General features: G+C 37.9%; 1 protein-coding gene across 1 annotated transcript in view; it reads right to left on the bottom strand.

Moving 5' to 3' along the window:
* Positions 1 to 544: 544 nt before the first annotated feature.
* The window catches only part of LOC126299259 (solute carrier family 41 member 1-like), a 366,437-nt gene continuing 346,522 nt past the window's right edge, over positions 545 to 20,459 (bottom strand). The window contains exons 8-9 of the mRNA XM_049991055.1: positions 932 to 1,080; positions 545 to 830 (exon numbers count right to left, since the gene is read on the bottom strand). Of these exons, the coding sequence (XP_049847012.1) occupies positions 642 to 830; positions 932 to 1,080 (338 nt within the window). The 3' untranslated portion in view covers positions 545 to 641. The remainder of the gene's footprint in view (positions 831 to 931; positions 1,081 to 20,459) is intronic.

Genomic DNA, 20,459 nt, shown 5'->3' with positions numbered 1-20,459 from the left:
TTGGACTTGTCTCAATAGCAGCTATCAGAAAAAAATAACCAAACTATAGTATCCCATTTAAAAAAGAAAATTGAGCTTCACATTTGTGAAGTGGCCTTTCCTATCAACAAAACACCAATGTCGTATTATGGCCCCCATTGTCCAATGCAGCATTTTTCCCACAAACTTTTAAGATATTATCATACTTTCATGCTTCTTCCAGTTGCCAATAGTTAGTGACTCAGCCAGTACATGCATTTATTCTGATACTGGCAAGAGACCTGAAGGAATAATACCCTAACATGTTACCTATGATGCGTGGGCCATTTTCCTGCACAGGAAAATGTTTTCAGTAACACATGTATTTTCCTAATAGATTGTCATGACTTTCACCTTCCTTCCTCTAAAACACATACTTTTTCCTGTCTTTAATTTCTGTTTTCCCTTTATACCTATTAATTAACATGTGTGAACTGATATAGCAATTTCTTCACCATTACAAAGTCTTCAGTACAATGGCTGGGTATGTTGCTGGAGTGAGAGGCACATAGAAATTACAGAGAAAGATACAGTATATGAATTTATTGCTCTATTATGAACACATATTATACAACTTTTAAAAAAATAATGTCACTGTATCTTTATTTTGAAGATATGAGTGTTTATTCTTTTTTATTATGTTCCAGATGCACACCACATAAAGAAAGAAACTCAAATGTCGCTCCTAGTAAAATTATTCCTAATACATCCCCAAGTGATGTTAGATATGGTATAGTTGCATTATCAGGGTCTACCATCCTGCTCCAGAAAAAATATGTTAACACATATGCAAGGTAAAGCAGCAGCCCCACCTGCAACAGAGTTTATTGAATAAGACAGGAAAATAAAAAGTTTTACAGCTCTTAGTACAGCTGAACAAGTAATGTGTCAGTTTCTTATGTGATGTCTATACCTGCACAACAGCTGCAGAGATGTATAATAAGAGGAAGGGTATACTGGGGTATAATTTGCCTGTCTGCATATAATTGATGGCAAAAGTGAATATTAGGTGTCCAGGTACCACCATTGACATAAGAACCCGTGCTGTTTTGGAATCTGCCTCTGAAACAGTACTGCATTATGTAATGTTACAAAAAAATGCAGAATGAAGCTCTATAACATGCATACCTAAGACATTTTTGTAAGCTATGATGATAAGAATTAATTTTCAAATAACTGTGACTTATTAGAGTGAGAAAAAAAAGAATTTTTCTCTGTATGTGTGAGCTATGGAAAGATTTTGGGCATTGTTCAGGCCAGTTTCATTAAGTACTGGTGATATGCTCTTGGTTCTATCATCCATCCCCCTGGTACCTCTCTACTACTTGCCACATAAACAGGTACTATAGAACAGACAGGCGTACAATAAAGAAGAATCACTAGCTATGTTACTGAACAAAGCACAAGGCAATTCAAAACTAATATAGTGAATAAAATCAGCTATAATTATTTAATGTGTATGGGTACACTGTTAAGAATGACAGAACATGTAAAACCAAATTCAAAATTTGGTTAGGAGTCACCATCTAAGTGATAACTCATTCCATGCCATACGTTCTGAAGAAAATATGGCATTGAAAATGAAAATGCTTTAGAGATGTGCATTTTGATATCTGGAATTGTTTTTGGCAATATGGCACATGCTCTAGGTCTTTCACATAAGTTCATAAAAAGGAATATACAGGTAACAGCTAAAGAGATATGGGTAGACATGAGTGAAACACAGTGTCATCACATCCAGTATGACCAGTCCAATGGTTTGTAAGATGTTGACTTGTTCTGTCTTACTCAAAGATATAGTCTGTGGAATGTGCGTCATGCTGTGGCTTCAACTATTACTCAACTATGTACAGGTAAATATTTGTTGAAACACTTAGCTCAATGAAGCAAAATGGACCACACAATTTTTGTACAGGCATTACACACATTAACTTTCAACATGTCAGGTTGATGTTGAATTACACATGAAGGCTTACTTGTACCCATTGTTCAAAGGTTATTCAGGTTAAACCTGCCAATAATGTGCAACGTCCCTGATTATTAAAAATTAAATATGCAACAAATGCTTCCAGAATCACTGAAGTATAATTCATGCATTTTATGCAGACTGGTTTTTTAACACGTGGTAAATTTAAATTACATACAATTTCATTTTCAGTCTTGTTTTGGGAACATGCCAAACCACTATTAGCGGCATTTGCAGCTCCCTATCAACTTTGTGGATTGATTCCCACGCAAAATTATGAAAAATGGAATAGTTCTGCTTGCTATAATACCACTACTTGCTTAAATAATACTCATTTTTGTTTCTTCCCTCTTTTATATGTGTAATAAATGTACCAAGTATACGTGAAATCTTCATATTCTAATCCAAAATGTACTTTTCAAAATTTTGCTGTTCAGTGTATATATTAAAGACTGCTGATAACAACAATGTGAAAAGTTCATATGTAAACATTTCCTTTAATATTCTAGTGCCACAGCATATAAACTGAAAATTTTAGCTTCCTGAGTGTCCATTGGCAGGTGATAGTAGCTGATTTCCATGGAATCTAGTATTCATCTTCATCTTAGATGGAGTGTGTGCGTGTGGCCTCATTTCAAGCCAGACCAGGCAATTGTTTAGTTACAACATCATTTTTAACTTAAGTTCAGCCTCTGTATTGTAATTGCCACCATGTGCCTAATCATGTAAGTATTTCTTCAACTTTATATGCTTACAATTTGTTTCAAATACTCTCAATATTTTTTTTATTTACAGTTGTGTTCTGGATTTCATTTTTATTTCCAAGGAAAGTTACATTTTAAGCGATCCTGAAAAGATCCTATGAATAATATCGAGAAATTTCAGAAGGTGAGTTGATGTGTGATGAATCTGACAATGATTTTGATAAGGAAGAGGAAATTATGGAAATTAAGAATTAAAGCATTGAATCTCAACAGTTGCAGATCAAAGATGGCAGTCAGAAAACTGCGTCACAAGACTTTACTGCAGTTAATTATACTTTTCATACTGGAAAAAGCAATGAAATTATGTGGACCAGTCAGCCTCTAATTTCAAAAAAAGTAAGTGCTAAAATTTTAACTGAGCCAAAAGGGACTGCCATAAATGCACTTAGACATTTAAATTCATTTTATCCGTTTGTCATTGAAAACATAGTAGCAGACATTGTGGCTCATAGCAACAGATTATTGGGAAAAAATTTAGGAATACAAACTATTCTTGCACTCAATGTTGAGAAGATATTACAGCAGATGATATTCATGCACCTTTTGGGGTATTGTTCTTAATTGGCAAAAAGAAAGAAAATCATGAAAACTGCAATGAAATGTTGGCATGCAGTAGCTCTAGTATGACTGTCTTATAATCACTTTTCAGTAACAAATGTTTCCGTTTTCTTCTTAGGGCTACTGCACTTGACAATACAGAAACAACTATTGAATGAAATTTGCAGATAAATTGGCATCTTTTCCCGAGTTTCATGAAAAATTTGTAGATAACTGCATTATCTACTGTAATGTCAGTAGTTTTGTTACATTTGATGAAATTCAGAATAGTAATGCAAAAGAAATCAAAACAGTACTTAATGTTGATTTCTTCTTGTCTTTGACTGTCACTGAAAAAAAATGTCACTGTGATCATCCCATGCACAATGTATGGTAGAACTGAAATTGGCTTCAAAATAGGAAAATCAGCAGACTACAACAGAACCAAATAAGGGGTGGATACTGAGGATCAGATGTGTGCATCAACTATGACATCCAAAGTAACCAAATGATCTCTGTCACATTATTTTACCAACATCTTGATATTGGAGGATTTAATTTGAACATCATCGAAAAGTGTTTCAAATGGCCCTCAGCACTATGGAACTTATCATCTGAGGTCATCAGTCCCCTAGACTTAGAACTACTTAAACTTAACTAACCTAAGGACATCACATACATCCATGCCCGAGGCAGGATTCGAACCTGCGACCATAGCAGCAGTGTAGTTCAGACTGAAGCACGTAGAACCGCTCAGCCACAGTGGCCAGCAAACATCATCTTTTGCCACAACAAACCAGATAAGGAAGATGGGTGATAGTTTTTACAGAAAAGTCTAGCATAGAGCCATATGAATACTCATTTAGAACAGAGCGAGAAACTACAAAAACTTCCAAAAGTATTCAAATATTTATAGAATGATAAAGAAAAGGGGGGGCTAGTTTTTGGTGAACCTAACGCTGGAATATGTCATATAATTGGATGATACAGAAATTGTGCAACAGTTGTAAAAACAATGTCTGTAAGAAGCATTCTCATCAGAACGTTATATGTTTCAGCTGTGCTGCTAATGATCAGTGTATTAAAATTTGTTCTGGCTCAATATGTTTATTGGTGTAAACCATTTTAATAATGTGACAGTTTTTCTAACTTATTTTTACCTCAAATATGTGGAATAAAATCCTTTCTGAAGTTCAGTGATATAATATTGTAGCCCTAGTTTCTTCTGATTTCAAAAATATGTAGTTTTATTAGACTAACATGACAGATTATGAAAATTTCCAATTAGAAAATATGAGCTTCCAAAAATTTCTTAGCAAGCTTTTGTAAATCGTTGTACATGCCATAACTGCCAAAATATAGAAGAAATCCTATCATTTATATCCTTTTAGGATAGTTAGCCAATTGTTAGTCAAACTGTTTTTTATGCTACTATTGATAATATAATAACTGCATAGCTTAACGTTTGGGATAATTGTCCTATGCACTAGTGTAGAACTGTCTAGAATGATATGGAGTCAGAATTTGACCACTGTCTACACTTTTTACATTAACTTGATAGTGTCAACACATTTAGCTACTAGACACTACTTCCAGCTTCTAGCTGACTAGTATCTTCCCTTTGACCTCATAAGGTGATGCAGAACATATTGTGCGTCCTTAATGATTTGTAACTCATTGTTGCAATAGCAAAAATAGCATGAGTGAAACAAATATTGTGTCTAACTTTTCTCACTCTACCCCTTTTAAGGTGTACTGAAATACAGAATAATCATATATCTATAATTATGATTTTTAGCTTAACAAAATATTACAACAAAATATTTTTTCTATGTTATTGAAACATGTCACAAGCTGAAATAGTTTTCCAGTACAGAGTCAACCAGGCATCTGACAAGGTAGAGCAGCTGCACTAATTACAAGATTATTTCATTCTGCCATAAAAACTAATGTTGTCTTGCTGTGATTTCTTATTTTCATTGTATGTCTTCTCTGTATTGCACCAGGGGATAGACATGTCATATAAAAATCTAGATGTTGCTAAAGCAACTGAAGATATAAAGTGAAATACATTACCAATTAGAAATGTAGCAAAGAAGTATGGAATTCCACGAATTACCTTGGGAGACAATATGATGCAAAGACATATGGAAAAACATGGAAATGTGACTGGATTTAATGTAGAGGAAGAAAAAATCATTACAGGACACCCAATTACTGTTTCAGAGTGGGAATGGCCAATTTGAAATCTGATGTTTGGATTTTAGCAAAACATTAGCATGAAAAAAGTTGATGGAATGCAAAAGTATTTAAAAACAATATTCCTGGAAAAGAGTGGCTGGATGGTTTAATTCATTGAAATGCCATGCTGTCAACAACAGCATTAATAAACACCCCTGCTAATAGAGCAAAGATGCTGTAGTCTTAAATACTTACTGACTCAACTGATTTTATGTTGTCTTATGATGAAATTCATATTTTCTCTGATCAAAATTATTATTTTTTATTATTTATGTTTCCAACTGGTATTAATAAACCTTGAAAAAACACTAGAGGGCATCAGACCTTCTAACATTCTAAATTATGATGAGACAAATCTAGCTGATAAACTTGGTGAAAAGAGTGTATTTTCAAATGAGGAATCAATTAAATGGAGAGAATAATGAATTCTTCTTAATCAGCAACCAGTGGGATCTTAGCTGGTACAGCCAATGGCATACCCATGCCTGCATATATCACATATAAATATGAACATATAAGGGATACTTAGACTCAAGGAGTACCTCCAGGAACAGGTTGAAGTTTTGATGGTTTCAGGGAGTTACATTCAAAAATTGATTCCAGACTATTGTAAAACCTTGGACCAGGAAATAAGAGGTAGTTAAAGCAGGGTTGGGTGACAATCTGTCTTGCCATTTTTCATCACATGTGCTGAAAATGTGTAACTAGCACAGAATTAAAATCATATATCTCCAGCAATTTGCTACAACCTATAAATGTGGCCTTTTACAGACCTATTAAAATGAAATGGACATCAGTCTTGACAAAATGGGACCAAAAGGCAGACAGGCAACTGACTTCAATTACAAAGGACAATTTGCCTGCTGTTATTAGTGAGTTGATGGAGACCATCAATCCTAATGCAACTACCAACTTAAAGTCTGAATTCTGGGCCTGCAGAAATTCTCATGGCCACAAAAAGTCTTTAATAAACTATCATAATCACAATATGGTATGGCAGAGTCTCTAGAAGGTCAATCCACACTAGATCTGGTGGGAGAAACAGCCATAAAGTGCTCCGAGGTATGAGATGTGGAAAATCACCAGGTGTCAAGAAAAGGAAAATAGAAATTGAGCCAGGAAAAAGTGGTGCCAGTACCAATACTGCAGACAATGTATCTCAACCAAATGAAGAAATCTCTCATCCTGTGTCAACTGAGAAACAAAGGAAAAGAAAAGTCATGAAACCCAACACTAAAAGAAAACAGTCATGGTCCAGGATCCCAGTGATAGTGATGAAGGTATACAGTAGTTCACTAAAGATTTATCAGGTGAATGGTTTGAAGTGAAAGATAACAATGATGAAAACTTTGATGAACCTAAACCAAGGGGTTTGCTTATAGTGAAGTTTACAACCACAAAACTACATTTTATGTTTGTTGCTTTGAGGAATTGGTACCTGGAGAAGAACTTGAAATTAATTTCATTAGAAATTGTGAGAGATCCCAATTCAAATATACTAAGACAGGAGGTGTTAGCTTACTGTCTATGATCAAACAGAAAGAAAACTAAGTGTTCCTGTTCGAAAGGAATATGAGAGTTTTAAAATTTCCAGGGCTATGATATTAATTAGGAACTTACACAGATGTAAAGCATATTTCCTATATTTTGCAGGCCTATTGTGTTTACTAGCTCATTAATAATTGAGATAATACTGTGTGTAGGTTGACATAACTTGACATCTGTGAATTACTTAAATATTTTCTATTGAATTCATGAACATGAAGCTGTATGATGTATGCACTAAACAAAATGTATTAAGTTCACATCTTTTGATGCTAAAATTCCATATATAATACAAATAAATACCAAAATAATCCAATAGGGAGGCTGATATCAGCAGGATTATGTGTGAACATTCATTATGTGTACATTTAATATGCTGGTCAACTTAATAATGAATGCAAAGTTGAGCTGACTGGTGCTTAAAATGTTTTCCCTAGTGACCAGGACATTAATTAACAGAAAATAACAGGAAACAATCGCTTAGTTGTGAGCTAAAGGATACTATTTTCAGTGAAAATGCAGATCGCTTTATCTGTGAAGTAGCATAAAAACTCTAGACAGGTTGATGGCAGTTTAAATAGTTTTGCACAGAGCCACAGCCCCTCACATGCCACCAAAAACTACAGATGTACGCTCATGAGTCTAAACACTATGACCACCTGCTTAATAGCTTGTTTGTCTGACTCTGGAATATAATACATAACTGATTCTGCATATCAGGAATCTGGCAGTTTGTCAGTAGCTTTTTGGAGGTATGTGGAATCAGATGTCTATGCACAGGTCATGTAATTGGCGTAAATAATGGGCTGCTGATTTGCAAATACGGTGATGGCCCCTGATAGCGACCCAGATGGCTTCCATAGGATTTACATAAGGGGAATTTGGTGGCAGAGGCATCAGCATGAATTCAGCATAATGCTCCTCAAATCACTGTACCGTGTTCTGTCTCCAATTCACAGACAGTAATGCTGCTGAAAGATGACATTACCTTCAGGGGAGACATCAAGCATTAAGAGATACAGATGGTTCGCAGCTGTCAGCATGTCTTTAATTACTAATACAGCCCCCATGCAAGTGCAGGTGAATGTCTCCCATAGCATAACACTGTTCCCACCAGCCTGCATCTGTGGCATACTGCTCATTTTGAGCTGTCATTTACCTTGATGGCAGTGTTTGTGGAGATGACCATTGACCTAGTGAAGCAATAATGTAATTCACCAGAAGTGTCAAAACATTTCCATTAATTAATGGTTGAATCCCAATGGTCTCATTCACACGTATAGGGGTAGTCTGCTGTGGAGCTCAATGTTCAACAATGTGTGATGAACAGTGTGCTCTGAAACACGTGTATGTGCACCAGCATTGTGTTCTTACAGCAGAGATGCCACAGATCATCATCTATACTACTTTACAGAGCAGACAAGCCTCACAACCCCACCGTTCTGTGTAGAGCCATGGATATCCAACCATTTAGTGCATAGTGGTAGTTTCACTGTCCTTTTACCTCTTTCCATAGAACTCATGACAGTAGCATGTGAACATTCGACCAGCATCACCATTTTCAAGATACTAGTGCACAGACTCTGCGTAATAATAATCTACCCTTTGTCAAAGTCATTTATCTCAATGGATTTCCCCATTTTAAGCCCATATCAATGTTAGGGTGTCCCCCATCTGTGTTTGCTCTGCTTGGATACATGTGTTACCATGTCACATGACTGCAATGCCACCAGGCAGCATCCAACATCATGGTGGGCAGTGGTCATAATTTTTTGCTGTTTGGTGTACATCCAAAAACTCCTTCAGGCAAAGAAATTCAAGAACTGGGAACAGACATGTACAAAATTCAATACCATACTACTTGTAAACTCAACAAAGCATTAGAAAGCAATCCACCACCTCACTAGTTCAGATCATTCTCCACATTATCCTGTCCCCCACAACAAATGGCCATTGCCAGACAACTTCTAGTAAAGCTAAGCTCTATATCTCATCATACCTGATCATATCCTCACTGTTCCTAGGGATCCAAACTTCAACCACTCCATAGCCTGTACTCTGGTGTACATATAAAACCATACAACTCCTCACTCTCAATGTTCAATACTTTCACAAAATACCACAAACCAAATCAAAAACACTAATTACAGCACAAAACAGTAAAACAACTCTCCAAAATGCAACACAGTAACTGGCATAACTCCATTACCTACTGCTAACTTAAGGAAAGTCTTTTCTCCATTCTACAGTATGCAGCAACACCGTGGAGTGTCAACCTATACACTGGATTCCATACGAAGCTGTAAATGATCTCCAAGATAATCTTGTTCCTCAAACCTAATAAACTTGTTAGTGAAATCTCATCTTATCAACAAATTAGCCTTACCTCCATCTTTAGCAACATACCCAAATCCATCCCTACCCAGCACATCCACAAGCACTTACAAGCATACCTACCGCTCTCTAAAACTTAGTGTGACTTCCATCCAAAATACTCAATACTGACATTTTTGTCTCCCTAGACCTTGAATAAGCCTTTGATTGGATATGGTATCCTGCTTCATTTCTGACACACTGGACCTGTTTTATTATCATCAAAATACCCAATCCACGTACAGGAGTGCCCAAAAGATGAGTCATATCCCTTCTCATCCACTGCCTTTACAGAGTTGAAATGCACTAGCCAGCTTCCCCCATCTATCTACTCTGCCATGCTGATCACAATACCTTCCTTGACCTCAATCCAAACCTTCCAGTGGCTCAAGGGTCCTTCCTTGATCAATAACCTTACCTCCTCGTGTAACCTCTGATACCTCAAAATCAATCGAGTGAAAATCACTGCAATAATCAAAAGGCATATCAGGTGTAGAAGTACCAAACTGGAATTTGGTTGCAATAATTACAAGTCTGTTGTTTGAAATTGATAAGCAATATTTTATTCAAAGTAATCTCCATTGCTATTTATACATTTCTCCCATCTCTCTGACTGGTTATGACTGCCATGCCAAAAAGCAGTTCCTCTTTTGAAGCAAACCAGTTAGCAAGCCATTTTCATACATTTTCATATGAATTGAAGCATTGTTCAGTGAGACCGTGTTCCAGCGATGCAAATCCAGGATAATTGGATGAATCCAGATCTGGAGAATAAGCTGGATACCCTAGTATTTCCCAACTGAATGCCTTGATCGTTTCCCTGACCCGTTTTGCTGTGTGTGATCAGGTGTTATCGTGGAGTAATATGACTTTGTCTTGCCTTTCTCCCTATTGTGGTCTTCTTCATGTTATGCTCAATTTAAATTGATCATTTACTTTTGGTAGCAATCAGTGTTAATGGTTTCACCATGTTTTAGCAACTCACAATAAATGACACCCTTCTGATCCCACCAAACACAGAGCATTGTCTTCTTTCCAAAGTGATTTGGTCTTGCAGTGAATGTTTTTGGTTTGCCTGGATTCACCCATTGTTTATGAAGCTTAGGATTCTAAAAATATATCCATTTTTCATCATGTGTCACTATTCGATGGAAAAACAACTTTCTTTTGTATCTGGGAAGCAGCATTTCACAAGTGGCCTTTCGATCTGCTTGCTGTTTTTCATTCAGTTCATGCAGAACCCATTTGCCCACTTTCTGCACCTTTCTCATAGCTTTTAACTGAAGAGAAATGGCTTTCTGCATCACATTCAATTGTTCCATAAGTTACTGCTGAGTCTGAGTATCATATTCATCCAATAAGGCCTGCAATTCGTTGTCTTTGAACTTTTTCAGTGGTTCCCCATGCTCATCATTTCTCACATCAAAATCACCACTTTTGAATTTTTTGAGCCACTTGAAACATGGTATTTACCCAAGAGCATGTTCGCCAAAAGCTTTGACAATCATCTGATGTGATTCTGCAGCAGTTTTCTCCAAATCATAACAGAAAACCAGTGCTGTTCACAAATCATAATTCATAGGTTCAAAAGTCAATGTGTTTACAGATTGAAACAGAGAGCATTGGGTTACAGTGTGTTGATGTTTGTAGTCAGCCATTACAGGAAGCAGGTGGCACTGCAGACACAATCTCATGGGCCTTACACTGATGGCTAGCACCATCCATCTACAGGGAAATTCCGGTTTCGTACTTCTACACCTGGTACATCCAAACACTTCCATCTCCGTGACTTTCATATCACCATTCATACCCATCCTATCCATCATACTAACACATTACAATATTTTGAACTAACGCTAAACTGCAACTAAAATTACACTCTACCTACGCCGCTCAACAAAAGGCCCATAAAAGACTAAGATTACTAAAACTATTAACAGGTGGTACCAGAGGATTTCATTTACTTTACACATTATTCTCTATCAGTGAATAAAATTTCCCCCTCTACTTAGATTACTTGTACATCATTGCAGATTGTATTAAGTCTGCAAATTTGTCACTTCTAACCAAACTGTTTGCCAAAACATCCTACTCTCTTTACACATCTACACCTTCCATGCCCCATCAATTGCAGCATTAGTCCTTATGTTCTCTACTTAGATTAGTGGTCCAATACCTTAGCCATCTTCCTGACCCACTCACACCTCTTACTGCTCCTGTCTTCATTTATACATCCTACTTACCAAGGCACCCTCATCGTCACACATATCACATAGCCAACCATTTATCTGTATTGTCCCATTGCCTCTCCATCTTTCCTCCAATTCTACCTGCACATAATTTATTGGCAGTTGATTTCATGGAACTTGCTGAATGTGCCACCATCACCACATGAGTGCTTGTAGAGGTTTATAGAAAGCAGTCATTTTATTGTATTTTAAACATGTCACTTTAATATTTAAACTGTAACACAATCTATGCATATTTTTTAACATATGACTGAAAAACAGCAATAAGGCCTCTGCCATCTCACTCATCACATTTGTCTGTATGGAGGAAGGTGGAGACAGAGGGATGAATTTAACAATAAAGAAATAGAGAAAAAATAACAATCTGTGACCAGAATAAAACAGCACAATTGCTGTTACATAGTCTGCACTCAGCTATAGTAGAGTACAGTTACATATGTAAAAATAGTGGGTCTGTTTTTAGCAGTTATCAAGTAATGTTCATATACTCAGTCCATGAGTGAAGTTACAAAGTTAATCAGTCAGTATACATAAAGTCTATGCTGAGCTACCATAATATACACTCATTTATAGTGAACAGTTACTGGCAACAGACAAAAGTGTTATTGTCACTTATCTGTACAATTTAGATTTTGATGAAGCTTATCTATTGTATGAAGCGTAAATATATAAAAGCTGATGCTCATCCATACAGATGAAACAAATGAATAAGAAGAGAATGAAAATCTGTTTTTCTGGTGTCATGTAAAACTATTTCAAAAATTCCACAAAGCTTCTAACAATCAACAAAAGGACTTCAGAAGGAGAGGAAGACTACTAGCAACTTTGCTGGGAGACAAGGTATGTGGCTGCTTAGGAGACATACTAAGAAAAACAGGGGGAGTGTGGAGCATCCAGAGTAAGAGCAAGAGAAAAGTAAAGCTTACATAGGTGAACTGGTGTGTAGTACAGAGGTGCAAAGCTGACTTTGTTGTGAATGTGTGTGAGAGAATAAAGGTACACAAAGGACAATGGCTGTTGGATATTGATTCCATGGGAGTTACAAAAATGATGAAAGAAATATATTTTTTCTTGGGGTCGGAGGAGGGATACAAGGTGGCATAGGTTCAACTACATTATACTGAGCAGAATGTTTTACAATTTGGTGATATACTTACTATTGACCTCAGTTTAATGGTGTCCATTCATCCAAGTCAATAGTTGATTCACGGTCATACTCAAACAGAATATTGATCCATAGTTGCCATGAAATGAAGTGAAATGAAATGGTCATGTAGTGTTATTGGCCAGGAGACCTAGACTGGTGTCATTTGGCTGCCTCAAGTGGGCCTTTCTTTTTGACACCACTTTGGTAACTTGCACATCGATGAAGTGAAACTGTAAGGCCAACAAGCACCCAGCACCTGAATGAAAATAAAAATCTATGACGTGGCTGGGAACTGAACCTATGACACCACTTTCTAAAGGCAGCAATGCTAATCACTAGACCAAAAACTGCAAACATGCTGGCAGTGAAATGGATAGATGATCGGTCTGATCCTGTATGTTACTCTTTCTACAGTGATACAGGAAACACAAGTCACAGGGCGGATAATGGGCAGATGTATGGGAAGTGCCAAAGAGATGGCCAGTCAGTGTGGCCGTGCGGTTCTAGGTGCTTCAGTCTGGAACCACATGACCGCTACGGTCGCAGGTTTGAATCCTACCTCGGGCATGGATGTGTGTGATGTCCTTAGGTTAGTTAGGTTTAAGTAGTTCTAAGTTCTAGGGACTGATGACCACAGATGTTAAGTCCCATAGTGCTCAGAGCCATTTAAACCATTTTGGGCAGAGAGATGCTTAATTTCAAAACATGATAAGAGTTAGTGAAGAACAATGGTTCTGTTGTTCCAATTGTAAATGATATTGTGTGACAGATGGGACACTCCTTTGTGTCTGGGCAGGAGAGAGATGAAGATTAGGGCTTAATAAGTCACTGATAATGTCATTAGACTAGACCAGTAGCTCAGATAAAGGTAAGTCCAATGACCTCTTCGAAGATAACTCCTGACATTTATCTTACGAAATTTAAGAAAACAGCTGTAATTCTAAATTTGGGTGCCCAGATGGTGAATTAAATCTGGATGTGGGACCAGTGTCTTAACCACTGTGTAATCTCACACTGTACACTGGCCACCATATGTGTAAGTGGTTATGAATGTACTTAGGCATAGGCCACTGTGGATATATATCTGGGAAAGTTGGGAAGGGAAGCAATGGTCTTTGAAGATCTTAGCAAAATATTCAGAGTGGTTGGTGAGGGGCTGCTTCTTCAATGGAGGTGATGTAAATGTGTGACTGGGCCATGTGGAAATGGAGTGTCTGGCATATTGGAAGTATTGGTGATATTTAGTGGATTTAATACTTAACCTATTCAATAGTATTTTTCTACTTCACTATTAATCTTTGTCTCCTTAAATATCTCTCACACCAGAGTCTCCAACTTCCGAAATGTTTAATAGCAGCTTAACATGTGTTATAGTAGCCTCTACACACCTCAGTGACTTCCAATATAGGTGCCAACCACTCCCTTTGCCCGCACCTATGTATTATACTCTCACACAGAATTTCTTAACTCTCTTTTCTCCTGTTATTACCCCCCCCCCCCCCTCTCTCTCTCTCTCTCTCTCTCTCTCTCTCTCTCTCTCTCTCTCTCTCTCTCTCTCTCTGTGTGTGTGTGTGTGTGTGTTTTGTGTATGTACTGTTTGTTCCATTGATCTGTGGAGAGAAGAATGTTCAGGGTGTACAATGTGTCTAAAAAACAAAAAAACAAAAAAAGAATTGTAAATATGACAACATTCCTTCCTCACTTCCTAAGAGAAATCAACTTTTTAATCTCTACAAAAATGAAGAGATACATTTCCTTGATAAAAATTATTGAATTTCTTCTTAAAATATTCAACTTCAAGATACATACATCAATGCTTGTGTTTGAATAAATCCCAGAAAATTTTTTACATTGGTGTTGTTACCTACAAATCATGATTTCTAATACACTCCTGGAAATTGAAATAAGAACACCGTGAATTCATTGTCCCAGGAAGGGGAAACTTTATTGAGTTTATGTTAGGTCGCCATAAGTGGTTATACCCTAGCTAACAATGTCTTTACATGAGCTTCTCAGATGGGCAAAAAATATCGTCACCATGTGCCGGAATATTTCCGCTTGCCTCTATGCCCTCAAAACGTTTCGAAACATACACTCCTGGAAATTGAAATAAGAACACCGTGAATTCATTGTCCCAGGAAGGGTAAACTTTATTGATACATTCCTGGAGTCACATACATCACATGATCACACTGACAGAACCACAGGCACATAGACACAGGCAACAGAGCAGGCACAATGTCGGCACTAGTACAGTGTATATCCACCTTTCGCAGCAATGCAGGCTGCTATTCTCCCATGCAGACAATCGTAGAGATGCTGGATGTAGTCCTGTGGAACGGCTTGCCATGCCATTTCCACCTGGCGCCTCAGTTGGACCAGCGTTCGTGCTGGACGTGCAGACCGCGTGAGACGACGCTTCATCCAGTCCCAAACATACTCAATGGGGGAGAGATCCGGAGATCTTGCTGGCCAGGGTAGTTGACTTACACCTTCTAGGGCACGTTGGGTGGCACGGGATACATGCGGACGTGCATCGTCCTGTTGGAACAGCAAGTTCCCTTGCCGGTCTAGGAATGGTAGAATGTTGGGTTCGATGACGGTTTGGATGTACCGTGCTCTATTCAGTGTCCCCTCGACGATCACCAGAGGTGTACGGCCAGTGTAGGAGATCGCTCCCCACACCACGATGCCGGGTGTTGGCCCTGTGTGCCTCGGTCGTATGTAGTCCTGATTGTGGCGCTCACCTGCACGGCGCCAAACACGCATACGACCATAATTGGCACCAAGGCAGAAGCGACTCTCATCACTGAAGATGACGCGTCTCCATTCGTCCTTCCATTCACGCCTGTCGCGACACCACTGGAGGCGGGCTGCACGCTGTTGGGGCGTGAGCGGAAGACGGCCTAACGGTGTGCGGGACCGTAGCCCAGCTTCATGGAGACTGTTTGCGAATGGTCCTCGCCGATACCCCAGGAGCAACAGTGTCCCTAATTTGCTGGGAAGTGGCGGTGCGGTCCCCTATGGCACTGCGTAGGACCCTACGGTCTTGGCGTGCATCCGTGCGTCGCTGCGGTCTGGTCCCAGGTCGACGGGCACATGCACCTTCCGCCGACCACTGGCGACAACATCGATGTACTGTGGAGACCTCACGCCCCACGTGTTGAGCAATTTGGCGGTACGTCCACCCGGCCTCCCGCATGTGCACTATACGCCCTCGCTCAGAGTCCGGCAACTGCACATATGGTTCACGTCCACGCTGTCGCGGCATGCTACCAGAGTTAAAGACTGCGATGGAGCTCCGTATGCCACAGCAAACTGGCTGACACTGATGGTGGCGGTGCACAAATGCTGCGCAGCTAGCGCCATTCGACGGCTAACACTGCGGTTCCTGGTGTGTCCGCTGTGCTGTGCGTGTGATCATTGCTTGTACAGCCCTGTCGCAGTGTCCGGAGCGAGTATGGTCGGTCTGACACACCGGTGTCAATGTGTTCTTTTTTCCATTTCCAGGAGTGTATGATGAAAATACATCTCCACATTTTCTTCATAAGAGAACAGAAGAAGTCCTTGGTTAATAAGTCAGGTGAATACAGGCAATGAACCACTAATTTGGTGTTTTTCTCCATGAATAACAAACTGTGTGAAGTGCTGTACAGCAGCTGGCATTGGTATGATGAAGAATAATATAATGTTATCAGTTATTTTTCCAAATTGTTTTGAGGACTTGTAGAAAGCAAATTGTTGTATTCCATTTGGTGTTAACTGTTGTGATATACTCTGTGTAATCATAATAGTCATTTCCATGGAAGTGCTTCATCAACAAACAACTCATGCTGGTTTCACTTGATGATGCAACAGCCAAACAGTTTATTGCTGCTTTGTTTGTGACTCACACAACAATATTGAAATTTTTATCCTGTTATGATGCTGTATACTGATTTTGCATTTCCTTGTTAAGATATTTTGAGCATTTACTTACACATACTGATATGAGACTGTTTTTGAGCTTTGCAGAAACTATGTAGAATCCATTGGTCAGAGATATTTTTTCCTAGCTAAATTTTCATGCAAAGCCAAATCTACTACAGTCACTGTTTTGTGTAAAGCTGTCTCTGCCTCATAGTAAGTCACATACTAATCTTCTTCAATCTTGTTACACACGCAATCATTGTTTTTTGGAACAGCAATTAATTTTGGTAGAGCTTCACTGAATTTGTCACTGACTGTAGCTCAACAATGATAAATTTTTGCAAAGCAGTTTCTCTTTCCCATAACTCTGTACACAAAATTCTGACCTGCAATTGCTTTAACACTCACAGACAATAAATCTTAAAAGCAATAGTCTCATCTCATCTCAATAGTCCTTCTAATATGTTAGAACTTGCCTCCACAGCATTTCTAGTGCACTGGACAGGCTTCTGCAGAACATCCTTCAGTTCACACCACAAATAATGCTTATTAGATTCTTTTTGACCAATAAAATATAACTTGATGTAGCATCAAACCAGAATATGAAACTGTATAACAATATGGAATGGAAGTAAGCAAAAAATACTAGTTTTACCATTTTTATATCAATTGTATCTGACAACATTCACATTGAAAAAAACATATATTAATGGCAATGGAAGTTTCATCAATAAATCTTACAAAAACTACATCAATAGCTGATTATGTTACACCTGGATTTTCAGTAAACTCTTATCAGCCCATTGATGTTGCTGTGGTCATCGGTCTAGGGACTGTTTTGAGGCAGCTCTTGACAATGGACTTTCCTGTGATAGCCTCTTCATTTCTGCATAGCAACCATTATTCATCTGAGCCTGCCTACTCACAGTTCTTCCCCCCCAGAAATCTCTCCATTTACAAATTTGCAATGGCTTGATGCAACAGAATGTATCACATCAACTGACACTTTCTTTTATTCAAATTGAGTCATAAATTTCTTTTTCCTCCAGTTCAGTTCAGTACCTTCACATGAATAATACAAAATACCTATTTAATCTTCAGTATTATCATGTAGTACCAGATTTCAAAAGTTGGTATCTCTTCTTATCTGAATTCTTTATCATCCTAATTTCTATTCCATACAAGACAGCCCACCAGTCTCCTCAGATAAAACTTTCTAATATTTACATTATTATTTGTAGTTAACAAATTTATCTTGTTCATAAATTCTTATCTTGCTATTACTGGTCTTCATTTTATATCCTCTCTACTTTGACCATTATCATTTACTTTGCTGTCAAAATAAAAAAAAAAAAAATCATCTAATGTATTCAGTGCCTAATATCATAATCTAATTCCCCCATCATTACTTGATTTAATTCAACTACATTCCATTACCCATGTTTTTATTTTGTTGATGTTAATCTTACGACCTCTCTTCAAGACACTAACCATTTTGTTCAATTGCTCTTCAAAGTCCTTTGCGTCTCTGACAAAATTAAAGTGTAAGTGTCAAATCTCAAATTTTTAATTTCTTTTCCCTTAACTTTAATTACCTTTCAAAATTTATCCTTAGTTTCCTTCAGCATTTGTTTAATGTGCAGACACTGAAGATAGACTACAATCCTGTCTCACTCATTTCTCAACTACTGCTTCCATTTGATATCCTTGAAGTGTTATAACTGGAGTCCGGTTTTTGTGCATGTCTTAGATAACCTTTCACTCACTGTATTTTATCCCTGCTATCTTCAGAAATACAAAGAATGTATTCTTGTCAACATTTACAATGGCTTTCTCTCTATCTAGAAAAGCTATAAACACATATTCCAACAATTGAAGGTCCAGGCTGAAATAATGACACTAGATTACTACTCACCATATAGTGTAGATGTTGAAATACAGACAGGTACAACAAAAAATAAAGACTAATAAACACACATGTGTGGGCTGCTTTTGCATGAGTGTGTGTGTGTGTGTACATTGTCTATTTCAGAGGAAAATTCATAGGATCACTATTGCCTTGCTCATTTCTAAATTTCTCTCGAACCCAATCTGATCTTACCTGAGGTTATCATGTACCAGCCTTCTGTAAATAATTAATGTTAGTATTTTGCAACCATAGCTCATGAAACTGATGATTTACTAATATTGACACTGTAAGCACCTGTCTTTATTTGAGTAGGAATTATTTCAGTATTTTTGAAGCTTGAGGATCTTTTACCTGTCTCATATTACTTGAATATATGGGACGATAATTTTTTCTTTGCTGGATCTCTCAAAAACCTCTATAACTCTAAAATAATATTGTCTCCTCCAGGTTCTTTGTTTCAGGTTAGGTATTCATGTGCTCAGTCAATTTCTTCTTGCAGTAGCCTGTCCTCCATCTCATCTTATCTACTTTTCCTGTCTTAGTCACAGTATTGTTTTCAAATCCAATTTCCTTGTGTTGACTATCTATATGTTCCTTCTACCTTTCAGCCTTTTCTTCTTGCTCTGTACTAGCACCCTACTCAGCACCCAATATTTGCACAGATGCTTCGTTTCTCTTTTCAGTGTGGCTCTACATGTTTTTATTACATCAGAGCTGTTAACTCTGAACAACTTGAGCTCTGGCTGACATACTTTTCTCTTGATTTTTAAATAATAATATATCAAAAAGCCACGCTGTGGTGTCACTGCCGGACACCACATTTGCTAGGTGGTAACCTTTAAATCGGCCGCAGTCTGTTAGTTTACATTCGACCCGCGTGTCATCACTATCAGTGATTGCAGACCGAGCGCCACCACATGGCAGGTCTAGTCTAGAGAGACTCCCTAGCACTCACCCCAGTTGTACAGCCAACTTTGCAAGTGATGGTTCACTGTCTACATACGTTTCATTTGTCAAGATGACAGTTTAGCATAGCCTTCAACTACGTCATTGCTACGACCTAGCATGGCGCCATATTCAGTTATTATTCTGAACAGATAATATTGTGAATCATGTACCACCAAGAGCGATGTTCATCATTAATGGATTAAAGTTAAGTATCAAACTAATTATGTCCGCTTTCTAAATTCTCATTCCTTGTCATGTTCCACACCTCACATCAGTACAGTTCTTCCCTCCTCACGCCAGCCTGCACGAGCTAAAATGCCTGCATTTCGGCCTCCACTAGTAACACGGTGTTGGCTCTTCTGCTAACACAAAACAAGCTTTTATCTAAATTAAATATTATAGCACCATTCTATCAAATTGTGAGTTGTGGGTGTATTCTATCCACATTTCTGTCAGATTTAACCCCACATCAAGAATTCTGTCACTAACATGATACACAGTAACACTTGTGAGAATTATGAAGTAAATAAAGTTTACTTACAGTAAACTGCTTAAGTTATTAACTCATCAATTGTTCCTGTATATCTCCCTTATGGAGAAAGTAACTTGTTCATTTTTTATCCTCACACAATTTTCTCCTGTGTTGTGTGCAACACATATTCAAATTTTCTCTCAATGAATATACGGCTTCATACTAAGCAAATTTGAGTTTTACATGGGAGATATTTATAACATTCAAATCACTAAGCACATTATGGATATAAATGACTGTTTACTGCTTTGACATTGAGAAAACCAGCTACTCCTTCACTGGCATGTCAGTCTACTTGCTAATATGGAATTTGTATTCAAA

This window comes from Schistocerca gregaria, chromosome X (assembly GCF_023897955.1).
Source record: "Schistocerca gregaria isolate iqSchGreg1 chromosome X, iqSchGreg1.2, whole genome shotgun sequence".
Lineage (NCBI taxonomy): Eukaryota > Metazoa > Arthropoda > Insecta > Orthoptera > Acrididae > Schistocerca > Schistocerca gregaria.
This window is presented reverse-complemented; position numbering and strand designations above follow the sequence as displayed.